General features: G+C 44.3%; 2 protein-coding genes across 2 annotated transcripts; one reads left to right on the forward strand and one right to left on the reverse strand.

The window, feature by feature from the left end:
• The first annotated feature begins 916 nt into the window (after positions 1–916).
• Positions 917–4,351, forward strand: LOC124654044 (protein H2A.5-like). Its single transcript, XM_047193077.1, has 7 exons — positions 917–1,093; positions 1,225–1,436; positions 2,217–2,219; positions 2,482–2,555; positions 2,651–2,757; positions 2,872–2,952; positions 4,086–4,351. Exons 1-6 carry the CDS (start codon positions 917–919, stop codon positions 2,917–2,919), a joined length of 621 nt encoding a protein of 206 aa, XP_047049033.1. The 3' UTR covers positions 2,920–2,952; positions 4,086–4,351.
• A 1,831-nt stretch (positions 4,352–6,182) lies between these two features.
• LOC124656545 (wall-associated receptor kinase 4-like) lies at positions 6,183–19,577 on the reverse strand. The gene is made up of 8 exons (XM_047195265.1): positions 19,477–19,577; positions 19,299–19,394; positions 18,868–18,967; positions 18,435–18,569; positions 16,768–17,409; positions 16,332–16,662; positions 10,186–10,350; positions 6,183–7,234 (listed from the first exon to the last, which is right to left on the reverse strand). Exons 1-8 carry the CDS (start codon positions 19,575–19,577, stop codon positions 6,183–6,185), a joined length of 2,622 nt encoding a protein of 873 aa, XP_047051221.1.
• Positions 19,578–22,009: the final 2,432 nt, after the last annotated feature.

Raw genomic sequence — 22,009 nt, forward strand, 5'->3', positions numbered from 1 at the left:
TCTGCCCACGTAGCAGTGTAGCACCCAACTAGGGAAAATATCCAGTGATAGCATAGTTTACATGATACCACGATATACAACTTTACAAAATTTAATTTTGTATATGTCAAAACATTATAACATATTTATTGGTGTTCACAAGATGCGTTTTTACATTCCTTAGATTTTTCAAAACTAAATTTGAAATAACAAAGAGGAACGAAAAAGCTAAATTGCTCTGTGAATAGTGTCATCGTGTTTGTCTTTATGTGACACTCTTCATGTTGGGATCTTTTTTTTTTGTTTGTCTAAAGATATTTCAAATTTGGTTCTGCAAGTCATATGCAATGTAAATATACTTAAATTTGAAAAGTGATATCATTCTATCAAATAAGAATGGAAGGTATCAGTTCATATGTTCTCCACTCAACCCGTATGTGAATCCAAGTCATAGTAAGATCACTAGGAGTTTCCATACCAGGAGCAAAAGAGGTTACTAGGATAAAAACGGCCGTGTATACCAATTAAAAAAAAGGAGTATGTAATTAACGAAGAATCAGCATATTCCTTTTCATATTCTCGCGCCTCCCATTTTCGATTTTCGTTTCACACACCAACAAACCGCGAAATGAAAAGAGGAGAAAGGAAGCCAAAAAGAAGAAGCGCGAAGCCACAGGGAAACTCCCCGCGCTCTGATTGGTCGATCAACCGCTCCCACGGATCAGGCTCCCCCGAAGCAATCCCCACCGCCCGTCCCGAAGATCCAACGGCTCGCAGCCTCGCACGTCGCCTCACTCGGATGGCGCCCACCTCCCCGGCTCCTATAAAACCGTCGCCCTCCGGCGATCAGCATTTCAAAGCAAGCATCACCACCAGCCACAGCAGCGCTCGCTCGTTCCCGCCGCCACCACCGCGCCGGAGCAGTTCGTCGGAGGAGATGGCCGGAAGGAAGGGAGGCGACAGGAAGAAGGCGGTGAGCCGCTCCGTGAAGGCCGGGCTCCAGTTCCCCGTCGGCCGCATCGGGCGCTTCCTCAAGAAGGGCCGCTACGCGCAGCGCGTCGGCTCCGGCGCCCCCGTCTACCTCGCCGCAGTCCTCGAGTACCTCGCCGCGGAGGTAACCGTCTCTCCCGAACGCCCACCTCTCTTTCCTCGTCTCGATCGATCTATCGCGCTCGAACTCTGCTTTGTTGCTCTCGACACGGACCGGTCTCTGAATCTTGTTCTGTTTTCTTTACCCCCTACTAGGTCCTGGAGCTCGCCGGGAACGCCGCCAAGGACAACAAGAAGACCCGCATCATGCCGCGCCACCTGATGCTCGCCATCCGCAACGACGAGGAGTTCGGGAAGCTTCTGTCGGGAGTCACCATCGCGCACGGCGGCGTCCTCCCCAACATCCACTCCGTGCTGCTCCCCAAGAAGGCTGCCGAGAAGGCCGAGAAGGCTGCCGAGAAGGCGGAGTCCTCCAAGTCGCCCAAGAAGAAGAAGCCCGTCGCCAAGAAGAATGCCGCCGCCGACGACGAGGAGTAGGGTAGCGTAGGCTACGGTTCTGCATAGTTGTGTAGCGCAAGTGTCGTGTTTTCAGAGATGGGGGGATGTGTTTTGGGTTAGAAAAAGTCGTGTGTTTGTAGTGCTGGCTCACAAGACAAAACATCTGGGTGTGGTTGAGTTCTAGCTAATGGAAGCCGAAAACTGAATCTCGTTGCCCTTTCAACTGCTGTCAATTTCTCTTGTTTGTATGCCAAAAATCACTGCTGATGCTTTACTGGATGTTTTTCTTGATGCGCCTGTTCGATTTCCTTCGTTTCTTCAACATTTTCTCTTTGTTTGTTGATCTTGAGGGCCTTCTTGCAATAACTTGGTTCAGCGAGGTGCGAATCGTAATCTTTGTAGTGTCGTTATGATCTGGGCGAAGTGGATTTGGGGATTATTTCTAGGGTTTGCAGACGATGTTCAATTGGGGAAGCAAAGTGACGCCCCATGCCGTTCTTGTCGGAACAATCCTGAATCGAGGCGCCGCTTTCTCCTCATGCTCCAAATTGTTCGTTCTCTTTGCCGTTTTGTTTTTGTTCTTGATCTGGTGTCCTTCCAGTTTAGATACGGTAGATTTGCGAACATGCTTAGGAAGGTAGGTTTAATCCTTGCTGATTGTGAACCATCCTGCTTGCTAAATGCCTCCATTTCTAATTGAATGTAAATGTTAGGAAGAATCCGTGTGAATAATTTGGGTTTCATGCCAGATTGTGGGAATCTTACTGCATTCCTGTCAGACATGGTAGTTTGCAGTCCACTTAGGAATATGGGTTCCATGATAGATTGTGAATCATCCTGCTCGCTGACTGCAAGGTCAATTAGTATTCTGGTCAATTTCGTGCAAATATTCCCTCCAGTTTTAACTGAATGTGAATGTTAAGAAGAATCTGTGAACATTTAGCAGGGCTTCTGGCTTATATGTATGGTTCAATTTTTTTTGATGCTCTACTGTTTGTTGCACTGAAAGTTGAGTTCAGGTCTGTCCTATGACACCAATGAGATTGCTCTCAAGGATGCATTCTCTCAGCACGACCATGTTACCGAAGGTACTGATCTGTCTCTTCTCGATATTCTTGGTGTTCGATCTGTAATTTTGGCTGATTAGAGATTAACCTGTAAAACCGATGGATGTGTGTGACAGTGAAAGTGTTATGCGATCCTGTGACGGGAAAATCCAAAGGATGCGGTTTCGTCAAGTTCTCTTCGGAAGATGAAACAGCTGCAGCGTTGGAGAAGATGATTGATGAGGTAATAATGTGCTGCCTACAAGTCAAGTTCCTGCAGGATAGTATGCTGAGCCCGGTGCAGTTTTTATCCTTTTGCTTACACAGCTTTTCTACATGATAATTGTTTCATTTTCAGGCGCTTGATGGTAGGAACATACGGGTGCACTGCGCAAACCGCGGATGATCCGCTGTTGTTTCTGCTGATGACATGAGCAAGGTGCTTACTCTATCGTTTCTTGTGTTCGGAATCTGTGATGTTAAATCATGTATTATGTATGATAAATTTGTGATGTTTAACAGTTCATGTTCTGGTCTTAGAACTGGAATATGTCATCAAGTCCCAGGGACAATACCTGTTCATCCAATAGTGAAGTGTATTATGTATTCAGAGTGCCACTGGCTCTGTAGCCTAGAGCTTATCTGTGGAACTGTTATTTAGCAGGCAGCAATAGTTTGATTTTAATCAGAGCAATTTTACCAAGGAGAGTTGTATTTCTTCAAGCACACATGATTCAGTAGAGATTCACAAGGGGGAATTTTTATCTCAACCAGCCAATCATGTAATGCAAGGGAGCCTTCAAGGAGCTGTAGGCCTGTAGCTCAACTAGTATAGGAGTAACAAAGAACAGGAATCTGAACGTAAATGTTTATATTGTAATTTGTCCAATAGTTATTGTTAAATTGCAGGCCGTCATGGTAAACTGGACTATTGGAGTCCCCAGTTAGTAGTTTCATGATGCTCCTGATGGCTTTGAGCAAAGTGAAGCTGGGCTGTAAACCCTTCATTCTAAGAAGAGGGATAAAGGAACATAAGTGGACTATTGGAGTCCCCAGTTAGTAGTTTCATGATGCTCCTTATGGCTTTTAGCAAAGCGAAGCTGGGATGTAAACCCTTCACTCTAAGAAGAGGGATAAAGGAACATAATCGATATTTTCACTTAGCAGGCATGATATAACCTGAAAACTAAGAAATATAAACACTGCCACATGCCCACCTTTTTATGATTTTTTTAGCAGATGGGTGGTTGAAGCAATCATTCTTATTGAGGGATCAACAATTATGTAGTTGGGTGGTCCTTTGGTATGCACCTTAATATTCCCCAACAGTTATACTTGCCTTGACCGGACAACTTGATTCGCTTACTGCTGCTGTTGTTTATGACCGTCTCAGCCGTAGAGCTTGATTTGATGTTGCCACCTATAGAGGAAATGAACCGCACGAGTCAGTAATATGCTTACTAGTATCTGTTAGCACGAGCCTTCTCATGTAAATGAGCTTGGAAGGTTATGAACTGGTGTTTTCAGTTCACATTTCTATGATTCTAATGGTCATTTGGTTCTCCTAAGCAGGTACAAGCTGGCAATCATATATGCTGATAATGAAGATGATGTTGGAGATTTGGTCAGCAAGCATGCTGACATGCTGGTTGTGCAGTCGTAAGGGTTGGCTGGAGATTTTCCGCTTGAGATATCAAATCTTACTGGGAATATTACTCCCTGGACGTCACTATCATTTCGCCGAGATGGCATTTTATTTTAAGTTGTATAAAATCTTATCTGGAATGCTGAATCATCCTGCTTGTTGATTGCAATCGCAGCGCATTATTCTTGTTAAATTCGTGCAAATATTGCCTGCAGTTTTAACTGAATTGAACAATCTGTGTGAGTCATTGTGGTTTTATGTGCAATATACTGTCTGAACATTTATATGGTTCAGGATTTTTGTGATGCCCTGTTATCTGTTCCACTGACTTGAGCTGCAGATCTGTCCTACGACACCAATGAGACCGCTCCCAAGGATACATTCTCCCAGCTCGGCGGTGTTGCCGAAGGTAGTGATCTATCTATCAGTTCTGGATCTTCTCGGTTGTTGATCTGTGATTTTCGGTCGATTGGAGATTGACCTGCAAAAGTGATGGTTGTGTGCCACCCTGTGCTGGGGAGATCCAGAGGATACGGTTTCATCAAGTTCTCTCCGGAAACTGAAGCTGCTGCAGCGTTGGAGAAGATGAGTGATGAGGTGAGCTGTGCTTCGTACATCTTCAGATATAGCATATGTGAAGTTCCTGCAGGATAATAACGCAACGCTTGGCGCAGTTTTTTATCCTTTTGCTAGTGCTAACCCAGATTTTCTACATGAGAATAATTGTTTAATTTCCAGGTGCTTTGATGGTAGGAACATAGGGTGCACTAAGCAAACCGTGGATAATCTGCTGCTGCTGCTGACGACATGAGTAAGGTGCCTATTCAATATCGTTTCTGTGATGTTAAATCATGTATTATGTAAAACTGCGAATGTTGAACAGTTAGTGCCCTGATCTTAGAACTTGAATATGGCATCCAATCTCAGGAAAATAGCTGTCCACTCAGAAGTGTATTATATATTCTGCAGCATGCCAAATCATGTATTATGTATGTTAAATCTGTGATGTTTAACAATTCATGCCCCTGATCTTAAAACTTGAATATATCATCAAGTCCCAAGGGAAATTATCTGTCCATCCAGTAGTGTATTATGTATGCTGCAGCAAGTGTGGCTACTGTTCAGAGTGGCACTGACTCTGTAAATTTGAGCTTGTGCTTGGCAAATTTATTTAGCGGGTAGCAGTAAATTTGAGCTTCATTTGGGCAATTATGTCAACAGGAGAGTTGCATGTCTCCAACCAAGCACACATAATTCAGTAGAGATTCACAATAGGAAAATTATATTATGAACCATCACCTATTTAACTGAACCAGCCAATCGTATAACACAAGGGAGCAAGATAAAATGCATTCTGTATATGCACTACTTCCTTCAAGGCTTGAGAATTTAAATGATCTGTAGCTCAACTAGTATAGGAGTAACACAGAGCATGGACCAGAATGTGCACACTCACAATATAATTTGTCCACATTTTTCTTTGACATCATCAAGCAAGTGACAAGGCACCCTATCATCATTCATCAAGCATCGTTGTACATTGTAAATAGGATAAAGATATCTGTAAAACAATGATAGGCCAAATTCTTCCCAAAATTTCAATGATAGACTTGTCCTGTAATGTACTTCACTGAAAATCTACTCCAGTCTTTGCTGTGCAACAAATACCTAAACTATTTAGATGCCAGTAACAACAATCTCTCTGGAAATATTCTGTTCTCTTATCCCATGGACATAGAATCCCCAACCTCACTTCCACGGATAAGTCGTTGAGGGAGCAACCACTACGAGCATAATAGCATGTCACCCACCAGCCACTTGTTTGTTGTTACAGAGAATAACTTCTTACATTGGAAGAGCAGAAAACCACGGTGTATCTGAACTGACAGTACATAACTTAGTGCATACTAGACAAACTGAAACGAGTACAATCAATCATAGTCGAATTATTACATACCCATGTGAAATATGTAAAATACTACTTGGATGGTACGGAGTACGGTACTTCTTTAATTGGTGGGTGATTACTTCTCCCCAGGCTTGAGCAAAGGAACCTCTGAATTAGGTCTAAGATTTCCCTGGTAGTTCCTATCCTGTCCATGCTGTTCAGATTTTCTTATAATGTGGATGATACGGTTTTCCACCTCTCTCATATCTAGGCGTTCCTCTGGATTAGCTTTTAGACACTCCAAAGCGACTTCACTAACCATTTCCATGAGCACAATATCCTTCTCGCTTGTAATATCATTATCAATAGAGTTCCTTGCTTTTTGTTCTTGGCAAGCTTGAATAAAGTTTGTAACATAAGTCCTCTTATCATCATATGTTGCTGCCCTCCTTGTGATAAGCTCTATTAGAACAATTCCAAAGCTGTAGACATCGCTCTTCTGTGTAAGTATCCCGCCCAAGTATGCTGGATCTATGTAACTCTTGTCTCCAATGACCCATTCAGTCTTCTCAGATTTTCCTCTTGCAAGCAGCTTTGAGGTTCCAAAGTCCGAAATTTTTGGGGTGAAACTTTCATCAAGAAGTATATTAGCAGATTTAACATCACCATGACGGATGGTACTCTTCACATCTGAAGAATGCATGTATGCCAATCCTTCGGCTGAACCAATGGCAATCCTGAGGCGTGTATCCACTGGAACATTGTCTTTGTTTTTAAACAGAACATCATACAAACTCCCTTTCACTACATACTCATACATCAACATTGGAACATCCATCTCTAAGCAGCAACCTAAGAGCCTAACAATGTTCTTGTGCCTCATTCCAGATTGAATTATAACCTCATCAATGAAGTCTTGTTTGCTAGTTTCATCAACTTCGATGGTCTTCTTTATAGCCACTTCTTGTTTGTCTTCTAGACGCCCTATATAAACCTTACCAAAATGGCCCTCTCCAATGACAACCTTGTAGTTATCTGTTATCTGTTTAAGTTGCTTGCTTGTATAGATCCTTATATTCTTTACACCTTTCAGTATTGGACCACCATTTTGCTCATAGAACCTTTTGAGTTTGAGGAGTTGATGTGTCATAACCATGAGAACAATTATAACAATAGAGGCAGCAAGGCCTACAAAATACCAATGTAAGGAAACAAAACTGCAAATTGAACTAGCTAACATAGCATCTCAATTATGTAACAAAGGATTAAATTACCATGCTATATTTATGCAATCAGTTAAATAACATAATGTGTATGACATTGGAAAGTAATTAGCTGTACAAACAATGGATAACATATTTTACTTAAGTGGTATAAATGCTTAAGTATTAAGGATGTATTTCAAAGAATAAATACTGAAACGAAAATAAGAGGAAATTCCATATATACCACTCAAAATTTGCCCATATGTCACTCAAATTTTCTCTATCTCAAACATACTACTGAAATTTTGCACTAGGTACAGATATAGCACTTCTATTAGGTGGTGACAGTTGATAACCTCAAAAGCTTGTCTTACCCCAACATTGAACCCATAGAAAAAGGAAAATATCCTCACAAAACCCACCTCATCGTTCTCTCCTCAGCTGGACCAACTCTCTCATCCCGAACCGATTATCTCTCTTTGTCTATCTGTCTCTTCCCGAGACTTGCCATTTCGGCGAGAAGGCATTGGCGCACTCAACCGCTATGCTCCCTGACCCAGCTTGCTGGCGGCTACCTTCCTACGCGTTGCTTCGTAATTCTTACCTAGGGATTTGAGGAACCATGATTGGCACACAAAGCGGAGTGGAGGAGTAAAAAGCTATGTAGGTGCCGCTGAAATTGTTGGGTCTCACTTTAGAGGACATCAGTGGCTCTAGGTTCACCATGACCGTCGATTGGGAAACCCTAATTACGAGCACTTTGTTGATGCACTTGGAGAGAATATCCCTATTGTACGAATAAAAAATTTCATCTAATCATCTTGATGCCAGTATATTAGTCTAGCATGAATGGAATTATTATGATTTTAACAAACACATAGAAGCAATTTAACAAGTAAGGCCAACAACAATTGTCTTCAAGAAGAATCACATAAGGTTATGGATTAAGACTTAAGAGCCATCTCTCAACACACTGAAAGGTGGATTATATTACCAGTAATCTTGTTGAATGCTTAAACAATTAGGTCAAAGACTACAAAGGGATCCATACCATGAAAGTTTTGGACAAGATTAGGTGCAAGTTAGTCGTCTAGCTGGAGAAAGAAAGGTAATCACAAGGAAATGGAAAGGAGAATTTTTCCGCACATTGTGAATGCAAAGAGCAGGGGTTTAACGTCCGAGATAAATAGAACTAGTGACAATGATGCGGAAGTACAATGCAAGGACATGAGTGGTTATAGGCATGTTGTTTACATTAATTAATGGGATGATTTGCAATTGTAGATAGTAGAAGGTTTGTGGGAAAAGCTTTGTGTGCATTATACACGTTCGAGCAACTAGAGACTTATGTTGATGGTCGTTAAATTGTGCAAAAGGCATCGAGCATATCATTCCTATAGCAGAGCATGGCTTCATCCTAGAACCACCTATCTTGAAAGGCCAATGAAGAATAGGTTGAAGTGGTCTGATCAAAAGACTGAAAATTGCCAAACCTATAGGGTATGGGCATCATTGACACAATTGTAGACAAGCTGACTAAATATAAGCTATGTTTCTTGAAAGGCAGGAAAGTATTTTATCTGAATTTATTGTTTCTGATTTTTTTTTTATCTCTGTATTGTTTTTTTGGCATCTGCGAATTTTTGATATTTTCTTTATCTGAAGGGGTCCACCAAGTTAAGAAGATGGTGAAGAAGAGTAATTAATGTAGAGAACCTTGAGACAACAATTGAAGTTGCATGTGCTTCTACAACTGCGCCTATTCTGGTATATCCATCTAGGTAAGACTGTTCTAAACTTCCAACACGTGTACATCTTTCAAGCTCTCAACATGGGACAACACAAGGTAATATTTGTAATTTCCACATGCCCAAAGCAATGAGTTAGTTTCTAAACTAGGCGTCTAGGATGTCAGCCTAAGTTTAGGTAAATCTATATATTTTAGTTGATGATGTTAACATCTATGAATTGTGCAATGTGCTCACCAGATGGAACATTACGTATACCTGTGTATCCCAAATTTTGATGTATATGCTTCTAGAGAGCAAGATGGGAAAGGGAATGCGGTGCAAAGGGAAATGAGAAGTACAACCCAGCCACCTAGGTTCAAGTCCACACGGACTTGGATTTGGGTTCTTATTATTTTAAAAAAATCACCGTAGAGGCTTCCCCTACCGTATTTATTTCCAAAAAAAGGGAAATGTGAAACAAGGTTGCTAAAAGGAATACCACCTCACATACTATTCCTATTGGAGAGCAACACCAAAGGGCAAAACAAAATGCACTCATTTGCTCCACCTGATAGCCCAACTATGGTTCTAGGAGAAATGCTATCTTTTTATAGCCACTTAATGGTCAACGTCTGGTCAACTGAGAAAAGTTGTATATATGTACCTAGTGCAGAATTTCAGAGGGAAATTATAGTGGCTTATGGCAAAATTTGTGTGATACGCATGTAATAGTGATGAAATCCGATCGTCACTTACTGTTAGAAAAAGATATGTCTCTTACACTCAAGTACGTAATGAACTATCCATCTTCCGAATAAAGTAGTGCAAAAGAACATTTTAACATAATCTTATACCAAATAAGGGAAAAAGCTAGTGAAAACATCATTTGGGTTTTTATGACATCAAAATTGTTTCAAATGCATCAGTCAAAAACTTGCTCCCTACATCTACATCATGCTGTTTGGCAAACTTTTAACACCAAATCTATGCTTCGTGGGTGGGTAAGTTCACTTCCTATGACAATCATATCTCTGACTCCATGTGCATGGCAATATGTCATATTGACCAAACGACTAAGGGGGTATATCACACGAATTATTCCATTAAGATAAGTTTGTAAAAAAACAAGTTGATGATTATATTTAATTATCGTGTGTGCTTGCTTAGTGCTTATCCACCCTCACAATAAGAAAATAGTGCTTACCCACAGCCACCTTTGCTGGTAAGGGGAAATTCTCTGAACATGCCCCCTCTTTGCCATTACCTCTCATTCCCGATTTGCATGGGCACTCGTAGCCTCCTGGTGTGTTCTTGCAGATGGATCCACTCGAGCAATTATATAAATGAGGGTGCTGGCATTCATCGACATCTGAAAGTAGGGAAAACACGAAAAGTTGGTCAAGTTTAATTATTTAAGAAACAGTTGCATCACTAAGGCTTGAAGTATATGAGTATATTTTTTTTGACATGATTGACCATTACTGTTATATAATGCATTTGTTACTAGGAAAGTTACTATAAAGATAATGATCATACCTCCAAAAATTTCTGCATATTAAAAGTTGAAGTTGGAAAACATTGCCTAGGAATAAGCAACTTGTATTCCATGGGGGCAAAATACTACAATATATAGTACATGTACATGTGTGAAATATGCACGAAACCCCTAGCTACTAGGAAAAACTACAACATACAAATATCTCTCTTCCCCCCTCCCCTCCCCCCTCAAACTCATGGTGGATCCACAACACTGAGTTTGGAGAGTAGAAAGCTATGTTGTGCTTTAGTCCGAGCCTTCGTAAAAAAATCCGCCAACTGCAACTCTGAAGGCACATACTAGAGCGCAATAATTTGATCATGCACACTGGCACGAACAAAATAAGCATCAACACCAATATGCTTGGGAATCTCATGCTTCACAGGGTCATGTGCAATACTGATAGCACGTGTACTATCGGACAAGAGAGTAGTGGGTGTTGTAACGGAGAAACCAAAATCTGCAAGTAACCACCATAACCAAGTCACCTCACCAGTCAAAAGAGCCATAGCTCCCAACTCAGCCTGTACACTCGAATGCGAAACTGCAGTCAGCTTCTTCGCCTTCCACGCAATGAGAGAACCACCAAAAAAAACATAGTAGGTAGAAAAGGACCGGTGATCCGAAGGATCACTTGCCCACGTAGCATTGGAGTAGGACTGGGGTTGTAACAAGGAAAGAAGAGAGAGAGACCGTTCCACGTAAATAATGTAGAGTATGAAAAAGGTGACTATAGTGGACCGAAGTGGAAGCAGAAACAAAATATCTTAACAACCAGATAGATGAGACTCCTGACAAGATGTCGATAACGAGTCGGATCACCATCCGAAGCACGTAGAGAAATGTTGAGCTTCATGGGAGTCTCAGCACTATGCTCATCAATAAGGGCGGCACAATCAAGAAGATCCTAAATATACCGTTCTTGGGATATATAGAAACCATGAGAGGTGGACAAAACCTCAATCCCAAGAAAATAGCAAAGCGAACCAAGATCTGACATAAGAAACTACTCAATGAGAAGTGCCTTGACAAAGACAATATACTCAGGGTCGTCCATGTCATCGACATACAAAAGAAGAAGAAGTGTACGACCACGAGGAGAACAGTGGACAAACAATGCATGATCATGTGTACTGAGAGAGAAACCATCAGTCGTGACCACAAAAGCAAATCGCTCAAAACATGTTCGAGAGGCTTGCTTAAGGTCATAGAGAGAGCCAACGACGAAGACGACAAACCATGCCATTTGTGACAAAATACCAAGGTGGTGGTTGCATGTAAACTTCCTCACATAACTCGTCACATTAAGAAATGCATTCTTAGTATCAAGATGAGACACATACCTATGACGAACATATGCCACAACAAGAAGAGTCATGTGAGCTACATGAGCAAAAGTCTCGTCATAGTCACAATCATGCTCCTGAAAACCTCGAGCAACTAGTCGATCTTTATAACGCCCAAGAGTACCATCAGAGCGGGTCTTAACCTTATAGACCCACTTACAGGTGATATGACGAACATGGGGCGTACCAATGCACTTAAGCGCAACAATCTCCTCAGCCATAGCAAGCAGCCATTCAAGATGAACAACAACCTCACGACAAGTAGTCGGCTCTGGGACAACCGATACACTGTAACTAGCAAGATTATAGAAATTAGGAGAAGTACAAGGCCGAGTACGAAGGGAATAAGTCGGCACCAGAAGTAGAGGGTGCATCAGATGACTCGGTCACAACACATGGACGACAATTATAGTGAAAAGGAAAAGTAGGATGAGGAGCAACAAGAGGATATCCCGGTCAGGCGGGTGAAGACGAAAGAGGCGTTAGAGGAGACGGGAGAGAAGAAGGAATCAGAGACACCGGAGGTGACAACACAAGGGAAGGAGAAGGAGAAGATATATGAGGGACCGAAGCAGGAGAATCGGCAAAAACAAGAAAAGAGAGATTCTCCGCAATAGAGGTCGAGGAGGTTGAATGAGGATAGAAAAGACGAGACTCGTCAAAAGTCACATCTCGAGAAATGCGCATCCAATGAGCCATCGGATCTCAACAACGATATCCCTTATGCTCATCACTATAACCAAGGAAAACACATTCAACATACCAAGCACATAGTTTGGTGTGTTCACGAGGAGCGAGGAGAACATAGCAAACACAACCAAATAGATGAAACACATAATAGTTAGGAGGGCGATCATAGAGTCACTCAAGAGGAATGCCACCCTGAAGGCCAGCAGAAGGCTGGATGTTAATGAGACAGCCCGAGGTAGAGATAGCCTCAACCAAAAAATAAGGCAGAAGAGAAGAAGCGATCATCATCGCACGAGCAGTCTCAAGAAGATGATGATGCTTGCGCTCAACAACGCTATTCTCAGCATGCGCACCGAGCAAGAACACTACACAAATGTTTGGAGATACTCACCAACAGAATGAACGTACGAATAGGTCTAGAGAATTGAATGTGGACCATGTCAACAAGGAGCTTATAAATAGAGAGAAACTCACTATGAGAAGACATAAAGTAAATTCAAGTGTAACGAGAGAAATCATCTATAAAATAATGCAGTAGCGATGACCCCCTTTCGAGGCGAAAGGAGCCGAACCCCAAACATCTGAATGAGCAAGATCAAAAGGACGCGCATACACAGAGTCACTATGAGGATATGTTAGCTGAATCTGCTTATCAAACTTACAACCCATACCGTTCAAAGAGGCGTTTCCAGAGACAGACCCTGTAACACCATGGTGAAGTAGAGACGAGAGACGAGAACAACATAAACGGCCAAGAAGATGATACCATTGCTGAAAAGAGCTGATGGATGCGACAAAAGGGGCCAAGAGACTGGCGGCGTCAGCGGAAGGTAGACGAAGCCAGTTAAGCTCCTAGAGGCCATCATGGCGTCATGGACCAGCACCAAGCATAGCGCCCGTGCAACGATCCTGAACATAATATGAATCAAAGTCGAGAGTGACCCTACAACGAGAGTCGACAATCTGACTACCAGAGAAGAGCTGCATTGTGAGTCGAGGAATATGGGCAACAGAAGGAACATGAAACGCAGAACTGCTAAGAGTGCCTCGACTAGACTAGGATGGCAGAACCATCAACAATAAGAACAGAGGTAGGAGACTCACTAGGTCGAACAGAGCTCAAATCGAAAGAATCATAAGTCATATGAAAAGATGCTTCAGTGTCCAAGAAGATGCACCTGAATGAGGAGAAGTGGTCTCTCAGAAAAGTCAGTCGTAGAACCAACAACCTGTCGGTGATGATGTGCTGAACGGGGAAGTCCTCTGGGTCGTCGCCGCCACGGAGGGCCGCCTGCGCCTCCGCCTCCATCTACCACCACCTCTTCTTCGCCGGCAGAGGTAGTGGCGAGCCCGCGACGTCCTCCTCCCTGGGGCGGTGGCGTTGAACCATCCCCGTCGTCCTCCGAGCCAGAGCCGAAGATGTTCGCCTCGGGCCGTCGTTGATGACGATGCCACCCGAAGGTGGCGCGTGTGCGGCCGAGAGCGTGCGGCCGCCGGCGATCGACGATCCGGTGCGGGAGCTTCCAGAGGCTGTCGTCCGCCGACGGCCTCTGTAGAGGCGGCGCCTCCGGTGCCATGCTCTGCGTCTGGGGGAAGTACATGGGGACGCGCGGGGGTCGCCGTGGATGCGCGGGCGGTAGCCGTAGTCCGCCGACGTCACGTCAACGTCGCGGTCTTGCCACCAGGCCCGCCGGCCGATGCGGTTGAAACGTTCGGCGTCCCGGCCGGCCGAACGCCCGAGCTCGATGTCGCACTCGCCTTGGAAGCGCCCCGGCCACGCCGGGCTGTTCTGCGTGTTCGTCGGCTGGCTTCGGTCAGCCGGCGACATGTGCGCCCGCCGCTCGACGATGAGGGCACGCGTCTCCGGCCCAGGGGGTGGCGGCGACACGGTGTCGCCGGCGTTCGACATATGCCACCCGTGCGGCAGCTTGAACTGCAGTAGCACGGGGATGCGCTGCCAATATATGACATCGACCTCGTCGTAGGTGAGCTGCAGAGACCGGAGTCTGCCGCCGCCACCGCCGGCCTCGGCATTGTGCGCCATCGCGAGATTTGTGTTTGCGCCGGTGGGTGTGTCGCGCAGCGTCTGCGAGGTTGGTGGTGGTTGCGGCTAGGGTTGGAAGACGGGGAAGAACTGCGCCGGTGTGGTTTTAAGGGTGGCGGCGGACGCGCATTAAAGGCACGTTGGGGAGGTGGGTGGACGCCGCGTGGCCCGTCGCCGTCCTCGCCATTCCTTCGGTTTCCGAGCGGAGCTATTGACGCCAACAACCCTCCGGCACGCGTCGTTTTTAATGCGAACCGTTGCCTCCTACCACTACCAAGGCGGCCCCACCCGTGAAAACCGACGTGCCGCGAGGCGCCGGCGCGTACAATTTGCGCCCTTTACAAAGGTTCGACACGGAATTCCCTGCGTTTCTATTAAGCTCCAAAACTAGCCGGCGCTTTTTTGGGCGTATCCGTGTGAGACTAAAAAGCTATCGGGGCCGCTATAGGCACCCGGTGAAGATGCTCTTAACGTATGTCTGATGTCACGTTAGAAATAAACAACTGTATTCCACAGGGCCAAAAGTCACAATATATACTACATGTTTGGTTTGGTTCGTAGTTTTGTAACCTAACCTGATAGCAGCGGTAATTAACCGGTCCCGTTAAATCTTGGTTGTTACTACGATTGCTCCGTAATCTGACATCACGGTATCCGATTCCAGTCTAATACAAACATATGATACCGCGGGAAACTCTGGTTGTCCTCCTCCGATTTAAATTAGTTGACTCCAGTTTACGTAGATACGGATGTATCTAATCTATATCTACACAAAGCAAAGTCAACTAGCTATACCGAGTTATATGGTGTACCAAAGCCTTCCTATAGTATATACTAGCGTAGTTATACAAATGTGCGGATCTACCGTCCATCCTGGCTTGCCGGCCGCACGAGACCTTATGTTTATATGCTATAAATGATTTTCTATATCGATTAGTTGGAAAAAAACCATCTTTTTATTTATTTATTTTTAGATGGAAGGCACTAAGGCCCTGGTGTTTATAGCAACAAACATAAAGGTTTTTTACAGCAACAGTACCGCTGGGGACCTCCAGCTTTACAAGAGAAACACCAAGCAAGCTACAAAACTAGACCATAAGCTCCCAGGACACACACCGACACATCCAACGACAAAGAGATAGCAAAACACGCCTAGCATCCGAAACGAGAAAACAACCAGCACACCCTGACATAACCCTAAAAAAAGGAAGAAACTATGCATCTTCAGGGATGATATTCTTGTCACTGATTGAATTGTTGGAAAAAACATCTTAGACACCTTAATTTGTAGTTTGCCCGGGCTTTGTTCCTAGATTCGCCACTAGTTATATATCTACATGTTACTCCATCCGTACCATATAATTCTTGTCACTGATTTAAATATATCTATGTACAGTACTAGATACATTTAAAACAGCGACAAGAACTATGGAACAAATTAGGGAGTACCATATATCACAACCTGATGTTAGTTGAATAACATTATTACGGTATTTACCATAAGCTACCAAGTGTAACGATGGTTTAAACTTGGATGTACGGTTGTTAATATTTTGTAAAAAGTATGAAATGATGGTAGTAGGCTACAAGCAAAGTACCTAGTACATGTTACCATTTAAAAAAAAAGCTAAGTGATTCAGGTTACAGACTTTTGCTATTTAAAGACAACAATGGAGGCATAGATCGATCCATTGAGCAACAACCACGCGAAAACATGTGTTTGTAGTATGTACCTTGGCAGCCATTAGTGATGTAAGGATTGCCGTCGTAATTGTCCCAACACCTGCAGACATAGCCGTCTCCGCTGGCTGCCTTGGCACAGTTGCTGTTGCCGCTAATGCAGGCGTAGTCCTGCGGTGGCTGCTGGCCTTCCGTTGGACATGAACCGTTCCTGATGGCGAAATCGAGTACAAAGGGGACGCCCCTGGGGTACTTGTTGGCCAGCACCATGCGGCCAAACATGTCCTCAGAAGTGAAGTTGTACCATGAGCTCTCCACTATCATGCCGTAGGAGCACGGACTGTTCGTGCTCATGCCGTCGTTATCGTCTAACAGATTTTGTGGCTCGAATGTCACTGAGAAAGCATTTATGGTGAAATTTACATCCCTTTCAGGTGGGAAGGAGGTCTGGCAGCACCCCCGCCCCGTGCACGTCCCGTTTGTCAGGACGTTGTATCTCATGTAGGCGAGGCAGGCGAGCATGTAGCCAGTCGTGGTGAATATGGATCCGCCTAGCACCATCTTGGGTTTGACGTTCCAGCCGACGCCCATGAGAACATTGCGCAGCGGTGACAGGAGGAACGGCTTTGGGCCATTCCAGCCCAAAAAGGTGCCTTGAAGCTTGACCAGGTGGTCATCGTACTTGCTGTAGCCATCGATGCAGTCGGATCTGACCGCGCCGTATCCCCGGAGCTCACTCGTCGAAGCTGATATATCGAGGAGCTCGACGGGGACTTGAGAGTAGTTCATCACATCAACATAGTTGCGCCCCGAATAGTTGGCAGAGTAGTTTCCATAACCCACTATATGAAACGTTGAGTCTTGAGCAAGGAATGCGCGAGGAGGGTTGAAGGAGTAGTTGCACGTGACCTCAAAGCCCTCACGGAAGCACCCGGCCTTCGTGCCGAAGGGGAAGGGGATGCTGATGTTGCCGCACTTGTCGGGGCAACCCGCAAGTGCAATCGGCTGCTGTTGAGTATCAGCAGCCACGATGGTGTGAGTCGTTGCGAGGAGGAGCAGGATGGGCAGCAGCTGGGAATATTGCCAGGGCATGGTCATGGTGCTGTGTTTTGCTGCTCTCGCAAGCTTACTCTGCGGATGCATAGGCTTTGCACTTGGTTATATATTCACGTGAATCATCATCTGGTCGTACCGACTGCGGTTCTTAATTAATATCTGGTTCCGTCCATTTCGGATTTGAGATCCGATTTTTTTTGTTAGGTTATAGTACTATAAAATTGGAACTTATGTATATTTATTACTCCCTCCGTTACTTGATATAAGTTCTAAAATATAAGATATGTTGCATTGTATCACTTGTATGGAGATTTTTTTTTAGAAATTTTATTATGTTTACTTATCTAATGTGAACTTCTCAATTGTCTCACGTCAATTAGTCAGGAGTAATCTTGCTCAAATCTGGTGTAGCTTTGCCTCCAAGTAGATTTTTTTTAATATTCATGCCAAGAACTATATGGTTTATATTTAAGATCAGAGGGAGTATGCTTGTACTTGTACATATCGGAGATGAACATATGCAAGTTTCAAACTTGGCACCTACATACCAGCATCCAATATCTACGAGCATGATTTTTTTTCCGGATATTTTAGAAACTTAGAAAGCCTAAGCAAATAAAATGGTCTATTTTCATGGACCTCCTCTCCCTATTGGCTGCCGATTCAGGTTCGGCCGTGTCTGGGTTCTGAAAGTTCCTAGTCCTCTGGTGTGCCAACGAATTATAAAGTACATTGTGGTGTCAACCGCATTAGTTAGCATGTATTGTATGGATGGAATGTATATAGATATATGTATCAATCAACAATTATTGTTGAGGTTGCAAACTTAATGTACAAGTATATTATATGATATAAATATAGGGATTTGCTAGTTCTTAGCTAGTTGAAAACTAAGTTCGTGCTCAGTTAAGTCCTGCACCATCTGATTATATCGTGATTCGTGCGTATGAGTTGCAAGTTGAGTTGTTGCAACTGAAATTTGATGGCATCATCCGACTGAGAAAGAAGTTAGTTCCCAGTCGAGTGAGAAATAGTCACACCCATATACACAGGCTAGCCCATTAGGGTACGGCAAAACCAAAACAATATCTCTGACTTACGAGAGCCCTGATCTCATCTCCACCCATCACGCCGCCGCACCCGTGGGTGGGAACCGAAGGAAACATGGTAAACGCCACCCTGGGCGCACTCTCCTCATCATCGATGGTACCCATGCCGGCAACCTCCGCTTCTTCCTTATGAAAAAGTAAAGGGAAAAGTGTTTGGGCTGTCCCGACGTAATGACACACCTTGTTGACCACAAATGATAAGTCAGGTCGTGTCACAGTGAGATACGAAAGACCACCAATAATGCTACGATACTGAGTAGCCTCGTCATATGAGAGTGGATCACCATCAGTGCTGCAAAGGCGCTCAGAAGATGGTATGCATGGGTGTAGTCACATGAGTGCACTTTCACATACTAGCACGCGCAAGAAGCTCCAGTGCATATTTGCGCCATCGAAGAAGACTACCAAATGAGGGTGATGATACCTGATCAATCCCCAGAAAATAATGCAGAACACCAAGATCCTTAACATAGGACTCAGTCCGAAGCTGGCTGATCAACATGGGAATGGCAACAGCTGTGGAGCTGCGAACAATGATGTCATCAACATAAACCAGTAGATAGACTGTAACATCTGGGCTCCGAAGAGTGAACAAGGATGTATAAGCCACAGAGGGGGGAGAATTCCAATGAGCCAAGAACATAACTAAGACGAGCATGCCAAGCACGAGGAGCCTATTCCAGTCCATATAATGACCTAACAAGCTTGCAATAATGACTATGCTTATCAAAATCAACAAAACCGAGAGGCTGTCACATATATACCTCCTCATCTAGAAAACCACGGTGGAATTCATTCTGAATGTCAAACCAACGAAGATGCCATCTGTGAGAAAGAGGCATAGCAAGCAATTACCGAATGACAGCTGGCTTAACCACATGACTGAAGGTCTCATCATAGTCTAGACCATAGCGCTGCTTATACCCTTTAGCAAAAAGACGAGCCTTGTACCTTTCAATGGAACCATCCGCATGAAGCTTCACCTTGAAAACCCATCGTGAATCCATTAAATTAACACCAGGAACAGGGGTACCAGTCACTAAGTTCTATTAGCCCGAAGAGGTGGAAACTTGGCCCCCATAGCATCACGCCAATGAGGAGTGCGGAGAGCTTCTTTGAAATCACGAGGTTCATGTGTGTGTTTCAGCGCTGCATGAGCCGCTAGAACACAGGTCAAGGCAACTGTGCCGTTAGTCCGTTGTTTAGGATGATGTATGCCAACGCACCGACGGGTGATAGGACCAACTAGAGGAGGCGGTGGCGATGGCATGATCTCAGGTGATGGTGGTTGTGTCACCTCAGATGACGATGATGCGGGAGCTAGCGATGGTGTCGCAGTAGGGAAGGCCGGCGTTATTGCCATCGGGGAGACCGACCAACTTGTCTGGGAAGTAGGGGACAACATGGGATCTGGTCCGTCGCTATCACCAGTCAGGGGCGCTGACACGAAAGGATGCGCAGGAGCGGCGGGATCGCATCGACGCAGGGGCACGTTAGGTGCGCGTGGAGGAGAGCAGCCTGGCGTAGGGCGGGAGCCCAAGGTGGAGCTGACCTGCAGCTCTGTTGGTTGCAGGCAGCCCGAGGCAACACCATGCAACGACAACGTCTGATCGACGTAAACCGACGGTGAGGATGGGATTGGAACCTCCAATCGACTTCCGCGTCTGATACCTGCACCATGGCCAGCAAGCAAAGGCGAGGGATGTTCTACATCCATAAAGTGGTCAACTAAAAGTAAATAAGACTCTGAGACATGCGCTAGAGCATGAGAGTTCGACATGTTGACAAAGGGAAACACATTCTCGTCAAAGATAACGTCCCTAGAAATGTAGGCACGATTAGATAGAACATGAAGACATTTGTATCCCTTATAAAAAGAACTATAACCCAGGAACACAGACTTATTCGAATGAAAATCAAATTTATGATTATTATAGGGTCGAAGGTGAGACTAGCAAGCACACCCGAAGACCTTAAAACATGTGTAGTCCGGTGTTTCATTAAGAAGTCTCTGAAGAGGAGTTTTCATATCAATAGTGCGATTAGGAAGCCTGTTACTGAGGTAAAAAGTTGTAGCAAAGGCATCATTCCAATAGCATAATGGGACAGACACATGTGCAAGAAGAGTAAGACCGGTTTCAACAATGTGATGGTGCTGATGCTCGACAGTGCCATTTTATTGGTGTGTGTGCGAGGAGAGTACAAATGGTGTGAGACACCCAGGTTATGAAAGAAGAGGTGGTTTTTTTCACACTCACCACCCCAATCAGTTTGTACCTGCCGTTCAACATGTTTTTGGAATTGAAGAAACACATCATAGACATAATATTTATGCTTAAGTAAATAGAGCCAAGTGAAACGGCAGTATGCATCAATAAAACTCACATAAAAATGATGTCTATAGACAGATGTTTGGGCAGGGGCCCACACACCTGAATAAATAATCTCTAAGGGAAATTTTGTTACACGAGTAAACAAGGAGAAGGGAAACTGATGACTCTTCCCTTGCTGACAAGCATCACAAACATACTCAATTTTATTGGAGTTATGTGTAGACTCATGACAACGAAGAACATGTTGAACGATTTGTAATGTTGGATGTCCTAGACGATGGTGCCACATATCACGCGACAGCTTTACACTAGAAAGTACTTGCTTGATGAAATGCGCTTTAATCTCATAAATACCTCCACTACTACGAACTCTAAGGATGGGTGCTCTCGTGTCCAGGTCCTTTACAAAAAGATCATGAGGATGAAGTTCAATAAAAACATGATTGTCATTGGGAAGTTTACTCATAGACAATAAATTCGAGTGACTTTAGGAACATGAAGGACATTATTTAGAGCTAGAGACCTAGAAGACGAAGTGGATAAAATAGCTTGACCAACATTGTGAATGCGCATACTTGCTCCATTAGCTGTGTGAAACTGGTCGGTGCCGTGGTAAGGCTTGTTTGTAGTGAGCTTGTCCAGCTCATGAGTGATGTGGTGTGTGTAGCGCCGAAGGCCGCATACCACGTCCGACGAAGTTTTGGTGTCGGATGAACCATAAGTACCTCGGTAAGACCCTTGAGGTTATCAGACCACAGGGGGCTAGAAGCAACTCTGCAAGCTCAACATGGCCATGGCGACGCCAGAGCACAACGTGAGTAGTACGACAGAGAGAGATACATAGTTACCTAGGTCTGGGCCCTCGTGGTGAGGTAAAACCCCTACGTCCTGCCTTGGTGTGGTATTGCTTATTGCTCTAAGAGTAGTATGGTGTTACAAGGTGGTGGATGAGCTCTCTCTAGATCTTGATGGGATCTGCTCTAGGTAGAAGACGATAGCATCTAAGTGGTATCTCCAGGGAATTAATAACCAATCCCGTCTATTGGGACGCTCCCATTCCTTTTGTAGTGGCACTAGCCCTCCTCTCCAAGGAAACATGTCAGAGGGGTAACTACGGAGATGCCTAAGAAAATCAAAACAAAAGAAAAGAAAATGAAAAATGTAAGTAACATATGATAATGGTCATATGTGGCACTTTTAACATGTTACCCACTTTGAGCCCTTGTGGTTATT

The sequence above is a fragment of the Lolium rigidum genome, chromosome 5, assembly GCF_022539505.1.
Source record: "Lolium rigidum isolate FL_2022 chromosome 5, APGP_CSIRO_Lrig_0.1, whole genome shotgun sequence".
Lineage (NCBI taxonomy): Eukaryota > Viridiplantae > Streptophyta > Magnoliopsida > Poales > Poaceae > Lolium > Lolium rigidum.

Excerpts from the sequence above, each read along its gene's own strand:
- LOC124654044 (XM_047193077.1), top strand. The coding sequence starts at position 917 with ATGGCCGGAAGGAAGGGAGGCGACAGGAAGAAGGCGGTGAGCCGCTCC. Across the intron at positions 2,556-2,650 it reads GCACGACCATGTTACCGAAG|TGAAAGTGTTATGCGATCCT; the intron begins GTACTGATCTGT and ends TGTGTGTGACAG. Across the intron at positions 2,758-2,871 it reads TGGAGAAGATGATTGATGAG|GCGCTTGATGGTAGGAACAT; the intron begins GTAATAATGTGC and ends TTTCATTTTCAG.
- LOC124656545 (XM_047195265.1), bottom strand. The coding sequence starts at position 19,577 with ATGAACCTCGTGATTTCAAAGAAGCTCTCCGCACTCCTCATTGGCGTG. Across the intron at positions 18,570-18,867 it reads ATTTTCTGGGGATTGATCAG|GAAGAAGCGGAGGTTGCCGG; the intron begins GTATCATCACCC and ends CTTTTTCATAAG. Across the intron at positions 7,235-10,185 it reads ACCAGCAAAGGTGGCTGTGG|GCCTTGCTGCCTCTATTGTT; the intron begins GTAAGCACTATT and ends GGTATTTTGTAG.